At 38.9% G+C, this 16,647-nt stretch overlaps 1 protein-coding gene across 2 annotated transcripts; it reads right to left on the minus strand.

The window, feature by feature from the left end:
* Nucleotides 1-75: 75 nt before the first annotated feature.
* On the minus strand, nt 76-16,346 carry LOC133648757 (mitochondrial basic amino acids transporter-like). Of its 2 annotated transcripts, XM_062045156.1 has the most exons (5): nt 16,125-16,346; nt 15,998-16,036; nt 12,136-12,179; nt 11,801-11,884; nt 76-5,043 (listed from the first exon to the last, which is right to left on the minus strand). In XM_062045156.1, the coding sequence occupies exons 2-5, from the start codon at nt 16,023-16,025 to the stop codon at nt 4,303-4,305; spliced, it is 897 nt and encodes a 298-aa protein (XP_061901140.1). In that variant the 5' UTR covers nt 16,026-16,036; nt 16,125-16,346; the 3' UTR covers nt 76-4,302. The 2 variants fall into 2 exon arrangements, with proteins under 2 accessions (XP_061901140.1, XP_061901139.1); XM_062045155.1 differs by having other exon boundaries at nt 15,998-16,346.
* Nucleotides 16,347-16,647: the final 301 nt, after the last annotated feature.

A 16,647-nucleotide genomic window follows, 5' to 3' on the forward strand; every position in this document is an offset into this window, starting at 1 on the left:
AATACACAGAAACAGGAAAAATAGACAAATACTGTGCTTCAAAAACAGTTACTCAGTAAAAAGACATCAACATGATCATCATCCATCATATTTATTCGCCCATTTGTGAAGTTATACAAATATAACATCTATGTTTTTGAAGTTATGAAATCAAATGTTCCATCTGTACACTGTGGACATTTCACCATTAAACAGTTTTGATTTTATTTTGACAGCTCTGCTTGTGACTGGAATCAGTTTGTCATAAAATATTAATTGTAGATAAGTGTAATATTTATCTTAGGGAAACTAGGAGAGGTATGTTTGTTGTTGCAAATTTAACAAAAGGTGCAAAGGGGGAAAAGTTGTTATTTAACAAGATGTTATTAGTTATAAAATGAGTTGCATTTTTTTAAACAAAAATTTTAGGTCAATATTAAAGGAGACCAAATACTGTATTCTAATTTACGGTCCTACAGTATGTATTTAATATTTGGACTCCTGTAGAGCAGCTACATAGCTTATATAGGCATGCCCATATAAGCAAATAATAAAAATTAAAAAAAGACTGTAAAAAATAACAACAAACGTCAGACCCGTCCAAAACTGCTTGCAAATGCACAAACCGTATTATTTGACACTTTGACATCGTTTAACACAAGTATTTGATATTATAGCATTTATAGGTCAAAGAAAGAATACTTCCCTTTTCATGTTCTCACAATGTTAAAACTTTTTTCTTATATTATGAGTTTTGCTCGTATTTCAACTTCCTGCAGATAAAATAACTTTTGTCTTGACAGTCTTGCTTTCATTATAGTTAGCCTGAAAATTGCTCCAAATATGTTGACGTACAGTTACAACTTCTTTCTTGTAACATTACAACTTTAGTCTTTTTTACTTACAATTTTAAAGAAATATGTTTTGCTTCTAAAATTATGACTCAGGTGTACTTAAAATTTTACTTAAAAGACGTCGCACTGATTACTTGTATAATTGCAACTTTTTCCGTACAAGGTTTTTGGCTGTATTCACTGTACAATGATCTAATATATATTTTATTCTCGTACATTTACACTTTGGTCTTACCAATTATGTTTTTTACTTCTTAAAATTCTGACCCTGACTTTTTTCCTAAAAATATTACAACTTTAGTACTTCATTCCCGTAATAAATTACTTTTTTAAATAGTTGTACTTGTCATATGTAGTTTTTTGGGGGAGAAAATATTCTGCCAGTATATTCCTAATACTCACATTGTATAAATTCAAGTGTCTCATAGTCACAAAGCAAAACAATCAAAATTACATATACAGCATATTGCATTCAACATGTTTTGGTTTTTAGTGCATGTCAGAGGTCCCACTATCTCAACAAATTAACAGTTTTAATGTGCACCGTTTCATGACAGCCTCATTCTGAATTTGAGCTTTGGACTAAAGCCCAGCATAAATGAGATCATTTCTCAGCGTTATTTAGTAACTTAAAAAAAACATTCAAATGATTTAAAAAGACTTCATCCAGATTAGGTTCATAAAGTCCTTAATTAGAACATAAATACAATACATTCATCAGATGTGAACAATCTGAACCCATGGACATGCACGCACAACAACAAAATACGTAAGCTACGTTCACACTTGTGGTTTGGTACTTGTCATGTGACTGAAGACTGTTCAGTGAAGAAAGTAAAGTAAAAACTTTAGAAATCAAGTGGTTTAGCTGCCGGACACACAATCACCTCTTATGACAAGTGGCAAACCAAAGTGGTCATCACTGTGCAAACATTTCAATTATGTATATGTCAATAATTGTGATGATTACAGTTTACAGCTAATAAAACAATCAAATTCAGTACAGTATCTAATAAAATGTTAAAAATGGTCAAAAATTTAATAGGTTATCGCAAACTATTTAAATCAATGTATCTATTTGGATCATGGTTAAAAAAAAAAAAACTTCCTGAGTCTTTAATTGTTCTACTTCTGACATTAAATCATTTATGCAAAATATTCACATTTTTTGAGATGCGCAAGTACGAATGGCTTACAAACGAACATACTGTACGTTACTGCGAATCGGCTATCCTCAGTCACTCAAAAGAAGCCATTTGTTGACATGAAAAATTACAACATTAGAGGCAGTCCGCTACGCTTGTTTGTTTGCCAATTATTCAGTCCGTGCGAGTACGCAATCAAACATGACATCACATGCAACAAAGCTATTGAAATATGTTACCATTTGACGTTCACCTGCATCAGTTCCCAATAGTACCAACAGAATTAGGCCAGTACACATAAAAGTACCAAATTTGTTACTTTGTCCTACTTATTACAACACATACCGTATTTTCCAGAATATAGCCACTACCTTTTTCCAATGCTTTGAACCCTGTAGCCTATAAAAGCTTATTTATGGATTGTTCTTCGCTAATGGCCATGTTTTGTATTCAAAAATTAGTTTGCATATTACAGACAGAGACACTGAAAAGGAGGGTTATTTGGGTGTGCTATGGCGCTTCTTTTGTACAAGTTCGCTCATGCAGGTGCTGCGGGTTGACAATGTACTTCCTGTTTCATGCTGGAAGTATATTCGTCCATAGCGTTTCTGCTCGAAAGGATTCTTCATTCCTCACTCTAAGCAACGTTTGTACGTTTTACAGTATAACTAAGAACATTCATACTTACTAAACTGTCTCATGTGTGATGTCTGTAGGAGTGTTTTCATGCAAATTTGTACATGATAACCTAATGTAATCAAGCTAGCGTTGGTTGAATAAGCAAATGTGCTAATATGTTTACAAATGTCTGTGTTAGTATTATATAACCTACAATGGCATTCTTTTTTTATTCTTTCAGTTTCACAAATTTCTCAATATATTCACCAAAACGTCACCATGGACTTTTTGAGTCTGTTTAGCTGATTGGAGAGCGAAGCGTGTGGGTCCATGATGATGACTCCTGTTTTGTTTAATCATCCGTTTTACTGCCATGTGACATTTACAAAATATTTCGTACCGGTATATATATGCAGCTTACAGTTCAGTGCAGATAATACATGTAAAAGTATTTTTTTCTTCTAAAATTTGGTGGGTGCAGTTTGGTGCGCTCTATAGCCCGGAAAATACAATTATTAGATTCCAAACCAAAATGCAGTCTGCTGGATTGAATAATTATATTATTTTCATTTTATAATATTTTTAGCAGAGTGGAATTCACCAAAAGCTTGTAAAATATACTTGAAAAAGAACACATTGGTACACGCACACGCAGTCATGCACACTGAGGGAGAGACACAACACTTCAAACGCATTTTCACGATTTTTAACACTTTAAAAATCTGTGTCTCAGTCACATTTTATCCCAAGTGATCCGCACCATGCCAGAGTTTACTTACAAGCAGATCGAAAGCCATCTCTCAAAAAGTCCTGGTCTGCTAGGTTGAGGTTAAGTAATAGCATTCACACTTGGTCAAACAAATTGTACTGGCATAGCAAACGCACCAGAGGTCCTTTCAACCAAACCAAACATGATACATGTGAATGCACCCCATGGAACAAAGTTACGTACTGCACGTTCCACATCGCTAATGCCTGAAATAATTGGTAATGAATTCTGCTATATATCACAGTGTTGACGCTTAACTAAAGAGCGAAGGTCCTTAGTTGCGCTTCAGCTTTTTGAAAATTTAAGGTTAACTTACACTAGGTGAGTCCTACCGTACCTGGTCACACTTCAACCCAAACTGAACCTCACCACAGTTCCTTTTAACCAAAACAAACATGACATACGCTAACGCAGCCTTACAGCAGTATTGTCCACACCTAATTTCATGCTAATTTACATGATACAAAAAATAAGTTTGAGGCTAAAATCGTCAATCAAATACCTCATGATACAGCTAGTTTGATATGTATGATTCATATGTTTTGATATATTTGATAAGTATGTTCGATTCATACGTTTACTCGCCGCTCTTCAGCAAGGCGCTCTGTTCTTACGCAGTGCGTCAAATACGGTAAGGCAGGAAAAAAGTTGGTACACACAAAAAAATAAGTATGACAATTCTATATACTGTATGTACACGAAAATAAGTGCAGTATATTGTAGGATATATGCAACGTAGATATGAGCTGCACTGGAAGCTTCCAGGAAGTGAATGTCTTGCTGCACCTGACAGGTAAATTATTGCTTTGAAATATAAACGTCTTTGTTCAAAAGCAGCCATTGTTGCTTTAAAATAAAGTGTTTTGACTTCCTACCTCGCTGCGATAAAGTGCCGTGTAGTGGAAGGCGCGGCAGGCGACATTACCCCCCCTGCCCGTTACAGACTGGAGCTCTGGGTCTGAGGCGGCTCGCAGTCCTCGGGCGCCGACTGAGGGCCGCGCGCGTACATGAGGACAAGTGTGACAGTGGCGAAAGTGGCGGCATTGACGGGAAAGGCTCGCAGCAGCGTAGAGGTAAGCCCCCGCGTAAACACCATGTAGCCCTCTGTGCGCACGCTCTGTCGCACGCAGTCGGCGATGCTACTGTACTGGTTGACACCGCCCACGCCGTCCGCCTGGAGACGCGACTTGATAACGTCCACCGGATAGGTAGAGAGCCATGAAGCGATGCCCGCCATGCCGCCGGCAAACAGCAACTTGGGGATCATGTAACGGTCCTCGGGTTCACATCCCAGGTAGCGCGTCAACACGTCGTACGCCAGGAAGTAGAAGCCAAAGGCGGGCGTCTCGCGGATGAACGTGGTCACCATGCCCCTGTTGATGCCCCACAAGCCCTCGCGCTTGTAGATGCGAGCCAAGCAGTCCAGAGAGTTCTTGTACGTCTTCTTGGACGACTTCATCTCGCCCGTGCCTTGCATCTGCATGCGCGTCTTAGCCAGCTCCATGGGGCAGCAGATAATGCACTGGATGGCGCCTGCGGCTGCACCCGCCATAAATTGGTTGGCGGGCGTGTCCTGGCCCAATAGACGCATGACATTCCCCTGGACGCCGAAGACGATGGCGTTGATGAAGGTGAGGCCCATCATTGGTGAGCCGATGCCTTTGTATAAACCAAACATCTGCAAAGAGTCGCATCACGCACATGGAATATCAAAACGAATCAATAGTGGCAAACTTGAACTTGCACAATTCCAACTACGAGAAAAATAAAACTTTAAAGGTTGCACAGAGTTTGAATGTTCAAATTTTAACCCGTAATGATTTATCGCTTTGACTTTTTTCTTGCTTTTCATCCATTGTTCATCTGAAAAAATTTTATAACATATTTTTTTAGACATATTCAAGTATTTACGGCATAAACCTGGCATTTTTAAGCATAAAAATGGCCAAAAGAATTTAAAAATTATATTTTATTGTACTGATTTGTATTTATATTGTTTTGTTTTTAACAAAAGATTGTAAAAATGTCACTTTAAAAATTGCTTTTAAGCTTAGGAAAGGTTTACATTGGGCACAGTTTCACCCTGGAACAGATTATTTCTATTGTTGATTTTATAGTTATGATGTGATCCTAATTGTGAATAAATCAACAGAAGTGCATATGTAGCACCTTGAAACTACAGTTGGATTTAAAATCTAAAGTTGTATTAGTTAGTTAGTTTATTATTTATTCGGTCAGTGGTCAACAAAATAAACAAACAGTTTTACATAAACAAACAGTTGTACATTCATAAATTGAAAATGTTGCAGACCGAAAGGGTTTAGGCTGAAGTTGAACACTTATAGCGCCTAACCCTATAAATAATGTCAAATACAAGATGAGCTTCCAAAAATTATGAAATGTCCTTTTCACAACATATTATAAATACACCTTGTACATAACATAAACACTGTTCAATTATATACACAGTAAAGACATGTGAAATATCCTTGTACACGTTTTAGTTAAACCTTTGTACCAATTATATACTTTATACAAACAATTATACTTCCATTATTATTTATATCCCACATTTAGTTTTGTAATTAACATTGATCATAGTATTAACTACTGTGTTGATTCAAGAGTGATATATTTTTCCAAGACATTGGTCTTAAAGTGTTTTTTAAAAGTGTGAATGGAACTGGAACGTTTTAAGGAATCATCCAAACTGTTCCACAGATGAACCCCCCTGACAGAAACACATCTACTTTTTAAGCTTGTTCTTATGTTTGCTTTCTGAAAGACAGCTGAACCTCTGAGGTCATAGGGACTCTAGGTTTGAACCTCTCCTGTAGACATAAAGAGAATAATACTTATTCTGTTTTTGTTAAATGTATTATGCAATGTTTTTCATTTTTCATATTCATCTCCATATATGATTGGTTATGAGTTTTGGGAAGGGGAGCTGCGTAATTTCTTAGGTTATGTGTGTCATGAGCATGCTTAAGAAGGAAACAGGAAGTAGAACAATGATAGCGGGGAAAAAGGATATCAGAAAATACCTGTAATATGAACCGTGGGTTTCTTGAATAAATATTGCACCGAAGAGACGACGTTTCGTCATTTTAGGGGTGCAACACATATTGTGTATTCAGATTATCAAAACTGTCATTTGAGTTGTTTTTGTACAATAGGGTTCTGCTATTGGCAAGAAACACACAAATAAAGTATAAAAAAATTCCTAAAATTTATACTTTTAACCTTGTAATATGCCTTAAATGTATGCAAAACCGGTGAAGTTGGCATGTGTAAATCGTTAATAAAAACAGAATACAATGATTTGCAAATCCTTTTCAACTTATATTCAATTGAATACACTGCAAAGACAAGATATTTAAAGGCCTACTGAAATGAATTTTTTTTATTTAAACGGGGATAGCAGATCTATTCTATGTGTCATACTTGATCATTTCGCGATATTGCCATATTTTTGCTGAAAGGATTTAGTATAGAACAACGACGATAAAGATTGCAACTTTTGGTATCTGATAAAAAAAAGGCTTGCACCTACCGGAAGTAGCGTGACGTAGTCAGTTGAACATATACGCAAAGTTCCCTATTGTTTACAATGATGGCCGCATGAAGTGAGAGAGATTCGGACCGAGAAAGCGACAATTTCCCCATTAATTTGAGCGAGGATGAAAGATTTGTGGATGAGTAAAGTGCAAGTGAAGGACTAGTGGGGAGTTGAAGCTATTCAGATAGGGAAGATGCTGTGAGAGCCGGGGGTGACCTGATATTCAGCTGGGAATGACTACAACAGTAAATAAACACAAGACATATATATACTCTATTAGCCACAACACAACCAGGCTTATATTTAATATGCCACAAATTAATCCTGCATAAAAACACCTGCGTGTTTGTTATGCTAGCTCCTAGCTCCTCTGCTAGCTCCTAGCTCCATAGAACACGCCAATACAATTCAAACACCTGATCAACACACACAATCACTCAGCCCAAAAGACCGTTTACCTAACCCAAGGTTCATAAAGCTTATATATTTTTTAAAAGTTACGTACGTGACGCGCACATACGGTCAAGTTATCGAATGTTTAGCAGCCAAGGCTGCATACTCACGGTACCTGATATTCAGCTGGGAATGACTACAACAGTAAATAAACACAAGACATATATATACTCTATTAGCCACAACACAACCAGGCTTATATTTAATATGCCACAAATTAATCCTGCATAATAACACCTGCGTGTTTGTTATGCTAGCTCCTAGCTCCTCTGCTAGCTCCTAGCTCCATAGAACACGCCAATACAATTCAAACACCCGATCAACACACACAATCACTCAGCCCAAAAGACCGTTCACCTAACCCAAGGTTCATAAAGCTTATATATTTTTAAAAAGTTACGTACGTGACGCGCACGTACGGTACGGTACGTGTTATGCTAGCTCCTAGCTCCTCTGCTAGCTCCTAGCTCCATAGAACACGCCAATACAATTCAAACACATGATCAACACACACAATCACTCAGCCCAAAAGACCGTTCACCTAACCCAAGGTGCATAAAGCTTATATATTTAAAAAAAGTTACGTACATACGCAAAAAAAAGCCAAAGCTGCATACTCACAGTAGCACGTCTGCGTCTTTGTCATCCAAATCAAAGTAATCCTGGTAAGAGTCTGTGTTGTCCCAGTTCTCTACAGGCGTCTGTGTATCCAAATCAAAAGTCCTCCTGGTTAGAGTCTCTGTTATCCGAGTTCTTCCATCTTGACTGCATCTTTCGGGAATGTAAACAAAGAAGCGCCGGCTGTGTACTGTTGTGGCTGACTACGTTCGAAAAATACGTCCATTTCGCACCGACAACTTTCTTCTTTGCTTGCTCGGCTTCCTTCTCCATAATGCAATGAACATGATTGAAACAGATTCACGAACACAGATGTCCAGAATACTGTGGAATTATGAAATGAAAACAGAGCTTTTTCGTATCGGCTTCAATGTGGAAGGCATACCCGTGTTCGTCGGGCTACGTCACACGCATACGTCATCCTCAGAGGCGTTTCGAACCGGAAGTTTAGCGGCAAATTTAAAATGTCACTTTATAAGTTAACCCGGCCGTATTGGCATGTGTTATAATGTTAAGATTTCATCATTGATATATAAACTATCAGACTGCGTGGTCGGTAGTAGTGGCTTTCAGTAGGCCTTTAATGTTCAAACTGAGAAACAAATTTTTTTTTTGCAAATATTCATTAACTTAGAATTTAATTGCAGCAATACATTGCAAAAAAGTTGGCACAAGGGCATTTTTACCACTGCGTTACATCGCCTTTCCTTTTAACAACACTCAGTAAACGTTTGGGAACTGAGGAGACCAAATTTTGAATTTTTTCAGGTGGAATTCTTTCCCATTCTTTCTTGATGTACAGCTTAAGTTGTTCAATGGTCCGGGGTCTCCGTTGTCGTATTTGACGCTTCATAATGCACCTAGAGCTGGGCGATATGAACGAAAAAGTGTATCTCGATATATTTTAACTTAAACTCGATATTCGATATATATCTCGATATATTTTCCGGTGAAAGTGTACATATAAAGATATTCATTTTTTAGCGAGATTCACTGAAATTGAAGTGAATGAAAATTGTACTGTAAACAGTCAGTGGCACTTTTATTAACCCAGTTAGTCAAGATGGGTATTAACAGCACAGAAAAGAAACTGTTTAAGTAGCACAGAATTACATAACATAAATAATAGAAAAATATTCTTTCTACGTAAAATAAATAACATAGCTGTGCAAATAATACATTTTTGGCAGCATTTCTCGTGCGAAATATGCCCGGCTTGGCAACTCGAAAACAGTTCGGATTTGGGCTTACATGGTAAACAACTCAAATTAATGTTTTATACAGACGCATACATTTGTCCAAATGTGGCCAAGTAGACGCATTGTGGGTTTTCTGGACGTCATCTACATTGCTAAAAGAAAATCTAAAGAAGAGAATCCCTCTGCCATCTACCACTAGTTTTTTAATATACAAATCACTCTTCTCTCCTACGACTCTCTCATCGTCATTTAGGATGTCTGTTGTGATTTCCCTTCCTGGTTCGATGACCCGCCCTATCTTGCCTCTGATTGGCCTAATCTCAACCAAGCGTGATTCGTTATAGTGAACAACCTACTATCATGGATGTTTTTATACGTGCAAGCACGTCTTGGAAGGAGGAAGGGGAGGGTTTTACTAGCCCATGAAAGGGAGTGAGGAGCGGAGGAGAACAAGGAACACAACAAATAAGCGGCGTTTGGTCATTTTAACGTGAAATAAATGATATTGATATTACGATATACGATATAATTCATATCTTGTTTAAAAATATATCGATATATCTTACAATCTCGATATATCGCCCAGCCCTAAATGCACCACATATGGGAGACAGGTCTGGACTACAAGCAGGCCAGTCTAGTACCCGCACTCTTTTACTACGAAGCCACGCTGTTGTAACACGTGCAGAATGTGACTTGGCATTTGTCTTGCTGAAATAAGCAGGGGCGTCCATGAAAAAGACGTTGCTAAGATGACAACATATGTTGCTTCAAAACCTGTATGTACCTTTCAGCATTAATGGTGCCTTCACAGATGTGTAAGTTACCCATGACTTGGCCATTAATACACCCACATAGCATCACAGATGCTGGCTTTTGAACTTTGCGCCTATAACAGTCCGGATGGCATACTTGCCAACCCTCCCGTTTTACTGGGAGACTCCCGGTATTCAGCGCCTCTCCCGATAACCTCCCGGCAGAAATTTTCTCCCGACAAACTCCCGGTATTCAGCCGGAGCTGGAGGCCACGCCCCCTCCAGCTCAATGCGGACCTGAGTGGGGACAGCCTGTTCTCACGTCCGCTTTCTCACAATATAAACAGCTTGCCTGCCCAGTGACGTCATAACATTTACGGCTTTTAGAGAGTAGAGTGCACAACTGCGCACACAACAAGGAGACGAAGCAGAAGAACGAGGAAGATACAGACATGGCGACGCCGTCGACGAGCAAGATGAAGAAATACGCTTGCAAGTTCCAAAACGAATGGAAACAAGAATTTCAGTTCATCCAGGACAGTTTGAAGGGGAAGGGGTATGTTGCCTGTGCATTTTGTAGAACAGACTTCTCCATTGAACACGGTGGCCGAAATGATATACTCAGTCATGAACGGAGAAGTTAAACAGGACAATACTGCCATCTACTGGATAGCCTCCGGAACACTGAAATTCAAGTATTTATTTTATTTATATGTATAATAAAATATATATATATATATATATATATATATATATATAGCTAGAATTCACTGAAAGTCAAATATTTCATACATATATATATATATATATATATATATATATATATATATATATTAAATACTTGAGTTGGTGAATTCCAGCTGTAAAAATACTCCCCTATTAACCACGCCCTTAACCACGCCTCCCGCCCAACCCCCGACCGCGCCCCCCACCCCCACCCCCCACCTCCCGGTATCGGAGGTCTCAAGGTTGGCAAGTATGCCGGATGGTTCATTTCCTCTTTGGTCCGGAGGACACGACGTCCACAGTTTCCAAAAACAATTTGAAATGTGGACTCGTCAGACCACAGAACACTTTTCCACTTTGCATCAGTCCATCTTAGAGGAGCTCGGGTCCAGCGAAGCCGGCGGCGTTTCTGGTTGTTGTTGATAAATGGCTTTCGCTTTGCATAAAAGAGTTTTAACTTGCACTTACAGATGTAGCGACAAACTGTAGTTATAGGACAGTGGTTTTCTAAAGTGTTCCTGAGCCCATGTTGTGATATCCTTTACACACTGATGTCGCTTGTTGATGCAGTACCGCCTGAGGAATCGAAGGTCACAGGCCTTGCCGCATACGTGCAGTGATTTCTCCAGATTATCTGAACCTTTCGATGATATTACGGACAAATTCCTTGCAGTAACTTCTTGAGAAATGTTGTTCTTAAACTGTTGGACAATTTGCTCACGCATTTGTTCACAAAGTGGTGACCCTCGCCCCATCCTTGTTTGTGAATGACTGAGCATTTCATGGAAGCTGCTTTTATACCCAATCATGGCACAAACCTGTTTCCAATTAACCTGTTCACCTGTGAGATGTTCCAAATAAGTGTTTGATGAGCATTCCTCAACTTTCTCAGTCTTTTTTGCCACTTGTGCCAGCTTTTTTGAAACATGTTGCTGGCATCAAATTCCAAATGAGCTAATATTTGCAAAAAATAACAAAGTTTACCAGTTCGAACGTTAAGTATCTTGTTTTTGCAGTGTATTCAATTAAATATAAGTTGAAAAGGATTTGAAAAGCATTGTATTCTGTTTTTATTTACGATTTACACAATGTGCCAACTTCACTAGTTTTGGGTTTTGTACATACCGACTCCTGGTGTATGATGGACTGGAAGCAGTGAAAGGTTCCGCGGTAAAGAGGCTTGTTGACATTCTGGACTTGCAGTCTGACCTGGAAGGACACACACACATACTTTTTTACTATTTATAACATTTCAATTAAACTATGCTACTTAATTTATATAACATTTAAATGATTATGTACATACTATCCTTTTAGTGGTATTCGTTGGGCTAAATATGGGACCTATGGTGCTAAATTTGGTGCCATCTCATGTGTCTGATGTGAGCATGAGTGTGGTGTGACAATAAACGTATTTGAATCCAATACACACACTTCAAATAATATGATGCTTTTCCTACCTTCACAGTGTCAAAAGGGTGACCAACTAAGACTCCAGCAGCACCTGAAAACAAGGGCAAAAGATTTTTACAGAAGAACATAATCCATTCTAGATCGTATTTTGTAAACATGCAAAGTGCCTGTCGAGTAGCAAGGTATGAAGCCAACATATTTGAGAGTTGTTGACAGCATTGTTATCAACACATGAGGCCTGCTATTAGCATCTCCACGATAGCACCTTGACACTGGATAAAAATATGGCAGGGGGTGGGGGCGCAGGACGTGCTCATATTTATAAATACTGTAAGGAGGCACTGAAGGACAAAGTCAAGACAAAAGTCACATGAGGGCTAAATAAGAGCTATGCCACAATAAGCAACTTTAATTAAAAAAAACAACAATGCCCAATTTTGATTGAGTGTGGCTCTTCTAGCGTTAAATAATGAAATCAAATAAGAAAGTTTTACAGGTTGTAGACAACCCCCATGTATCGTGTTGGGCAACCTCTGTTGTTTTTGCATCATATAAGGTCAAAAAAGTTACATTCCCTTAATTTCCCTGAGGGCCAAGGAATCAATACAAATGTGTGTCTTACAACATCTACATAAAACTATTTTGAAATAAATTGAAATCTGTAAAAAAATTATTTTCACTTTTTAAAATATTTTTTATCATAATTCATTAAATAATTATTTCATCGTTTATTCTTATTAGATTTTTTCATTTATTAGCAGTAGGGGTGTAACAATTCGTTTTAACAACGATTCCATTCAATATATGAGGTAACTGATACGTTTCACGGATTATATTATTTTTAGAACAATATGAATCGAAACAATACAGTGAGTTAAAATCAATTCAGTAACTGTTTAGCAAAACAAATCAAGCAGTGGGACTTTGAAAATAAATAGTGGACACTGCAGCTGAAGTTTCCAATATTTGTGTTATTTCTTGTAAGGGAACTATGTATAAATGAGTTGTGGATACAAACAAGCAAGTAAACAAAAGTTAATGGACAATGTATTCAAATCTTATTCGAATAAAGTGCAACCAACATTTAAGGTTGAATTAACAAGAGGAAACATTTTCTGCTCACATTTTCAACATTCAAGCAATATTCAATAAAAGTACAGTAATCAACATTTTAACAGTAGATTTACCTGCTAAATAAAGTTCCCGGACCTCGCCATACAGTATCTTTCTCCGCCCTCGTGTTGCCAATGAAGGACAGCGTCCCACGTGTGCAAAAACATGTACCGAAATGCCTCCTCATCCTGTTGAGGGCGTTGGTCCCTCACTTCTTAACTTCCTTCTTGAGCCATCTCTTCTATTTATTTGTTTCTCATAAAAGGACTTATTTTTGTGTTACGGGAGTCAGTGCGTCGCGGAACTTGCACGGCTTTCACTTCCATTGTGTAGGCCACGTCTTCTGTGGTTTAAAGTTGTGTTGCGGCTCTATCACTGTGTTGTGTCATTTGTGTTTATTGTGGCTTTTGCAATCGTGCTGTAGCTGAAAGTTATTACATTGCAAAGCCCGGCAGTGGAGAAGGAGAGACAGCCGGAGATACACTCTGTCTCAGATGCTTTTTTAACAAGCGGTAACAAACTGAGGGAGTTAAAACACACATATAAGCAAGAGCTGCTGATCGCCAGAACATTAAACACTGAACACACAGACCTAAACTCTCGCGGGACTCCAGTTCGTTCACTAGTCTGCCACACACGTTACACACAAAAGCACCATCTCTTAAAAGCACACAGAAAACACATGTATGGCCCTGTGATGAGGTGGCGACTTGTCCGGGGTGTACCCCGCCTTCCGTCCGATTGTAGCTGAGATAGGCTACAACGCCCCCCGCGACCCCGAAGGGAATAAGCGGTAGAAAATGGATGTCACAGAGATTACACTATTGTCTTGTGACGTTTGCGTTTGTTATGACCTAAATCACATGTATTTATCTATAGATCAAAGGAGAGATTTTACCCATAGATTTTTGTTTATATTGTGTATTTAAAAAAAAAAAAGCCAAACAATTGTATATCAAATGCTTTGAAGTAAAATCTAAATACAAATACATGTAAATATATTTATGCAACATCAATCCATCCATTTTTTTACCGCTTGTCCCAGCGTAAATAAAAATAAATTAGACTGGGTCAACAGCGCCTCTGTTGGCTGCAACCAAGTAGTGCACACATGTGTTTTCAGCACAAAACATAAAGAAAAATAGTAATAAAAATATTCTTCTGGCATTTCCTGAGTGATATAATAAAAAAGTATCTAATTAAAAATACAAACCATATAAAACAATTAGTCAAAGATGGTATGATAAAGAGAAGTATATTGTGCCAAAAAGCAAACAAGGTTGTTCTTAGGGTTTTAAGGGTTGTAAACAAACTACAGAAAGCTAATCCGACATAAGAACCTGCTCTCGTCATCATGTGACCCGTTTGTAAAGAGAAGCTATCAGCTGAGAGCGCCAGGAAAAGAGCACAAGCATGTGTGTGTTTGACACAATGACGGAAGCCATTGACCTCAACCAAACAGTGTGTCACGGACACACGCGCGCACACACACACACAAACGCACGCACAGTGAAAAACAAGCAAATGTTTTAATGTAGACACATAGAATCATCATACTGGTGTGATTATATGCTTCAAGTGTTAATTCAAGGCTAAGGCAAAATATCGAGATATATATCGTGTATCGTGACATGGCCTAAATATATCGAGATATTAATAAAAGGCCATATCGCCCAGCCCTAGTGTGAACGTTGTCTGTCTATCTGTGTTGACCCTGCGATGAGGTGGCGACTTATCCAGGATGTACCCTGCCTTCCGCCCGAGTGCACCTGGGATAGGCTCCAGGCCCCCGCGACCACGAGAGTGAAAAGTGGTACAAGATGGATGGATGGATAAAAACCCATACTGCATGCAGGACTCGGAACTTTAAATACACAAGCATTGTTTTTCAGCCTGACCTCTTGCAATAGAGCGCATGTGATGGTGTGCGTGTGCTGTGATCTGTGTGGTGGTGAACCGTGGCAATTTCTTATTTTTATTTCTGTTTGTACACATGCACACTAGTTAAAAGTGCAATTTAAATGCTGTGCATTTATTGGGAAAAAATAAGGTTATGACGTTTTTTCTTTATTTCAACCCACACATCCATCCATTTTCTACCGCTTGTCCCTCTTGGGGTCGCGGGTCGGGGTGCTGGAGCCTTTTTCAGCTGCATTCGGGCAGAAGGCGAGGTACACCCTGGACAAGTCGCCACCTCATCGCAGGGCCAACACAGATAGATAAGACAACATTCACACACTAGGGCCAATTTAGTGTTGCCAATCAACCTATCCCCAGGTGCATGTTTTCATTTTTCCTAAAATATGCATTAAGGCTAGTGTGTTTTGTGTCTATTTATTTTTGTTTCTCTATGATAATGATAACCGTGATCATTTTGGTCACAATGAATGTGTTATACATTTTTAATAGTTGGATCCCTGAATAAATTCTACGCGTGCATCCTCATCAAGAAAATGCAATTGCATTTCTCAGTTTTGCTGTCAGTATTAAAATGTTTTGTGTTTTGATAAGATGCTGCAGAACGACTCAGCAAAGCTGCAGTCAGTGGGACAACTCTAAAATGACACGCTTCAGCGGTATTTTGAAAATACACTCGTAATCTGGAGGCAGCGTTGCATCACTTTAGTAAGAAACAGGCGGTTGGGTCCGTTCCAATAAAAGCCGGCCTTCTCTCTCTGCTTATCCAGGGTGACACATATGCAGGTAAATACAGTAGGATCCCACCTGCTAGCTTAGCCTCTAAAGGTGAGCTAGCAAGTGTAGTCATGCGGGGGGTGGGCAAAGGCAAATATTTACCTCCAATGCAGCCAGCAACGAAGTCCATCACTGAATCACCTGCTTGGAATAATTCAAGCCAATAGAACACTTTCGTTTTCGCCTTCTTTTCTTCTCCACACTTTGACTTCCTTGTTGTGTAACCTACCTAATCAACTAATTGACACGACGTTAGCAGGCAAGCGCTAGCTAGCGTCTTTCTTCCCTCTGTACAAAACAAAAACACTTCCCCTTGCTAGCACTCGTGCTTTCACTTTGGTCTTGTTGTTGTGTATTTATTTATTGTAGCTAACACAGCGCCGCTGTTGACCTCGACGTCCTCGCAGGAGTGTGTGCGCTTCAAAGCGGTTGTCCGAGGCAGTGACAGCCTGGCGTGACGTCAGGGGAAAGAGCTGCCAGAGGGGCGGGGTTTAGCAGCACACGTTGGGTTTTTGACCAATCAGACGCAATGAAGACGCCGAACAATTCCCGCATCCACTCTTCTGGCCTGTGGTTGGCTACAGTCGGAAAAGGGCTCCAAGTGTTTGAACCGGCGTCAGGTATGTTTGATGTTTTGCTTTGAATTGTGTTAAGCCCAAAATATTAATACTTATAATATTCACAACTGATTGTCACGGGGTGTATTTACAAACCAAAACCCCTTTCTAAGGGAGTTCTGTAACGCGTATATA

This window comes from Entelurus aequoreus, linkage group LG04, assembly GCF_033978785.1.
Source record: "Entelurus aequoreus isolate RoL-2023_Sb linkage group LG04, RoL_Eaeq_v1.1, whole genome shotgun sequence".
NCBI lineage: Eukaryota > Metazoa > Chordata > Actinopteri > Syngnathiformes > Syngnathidae > Entelurus > Entelurus aequoreus.

Excerpts from the sequence above, each read along its gene's own strand:
- LOC133648757 (XM_062045156.1), bottom strand. The coding sequence starts at position 16,025 with ATGGACTTCGTTGCTGGCTGCATTGGAG. Across the intron at positions 11,885-12,135 it reads ACCCTTTTGACACTGTGAAG|GTCAGACTGCAAGTCCAGAA; the intron begins GTAGGAAAAGCA and ends GTGTCCTTCCAG. Across the intron at positions 5,044-11,800 it reads CCATCATACACCAGGAGTCG|ATGTTTGGTTTATACAAAGG; the intron begins GTATGTACAAAA and ends GACTCTTTGCAG.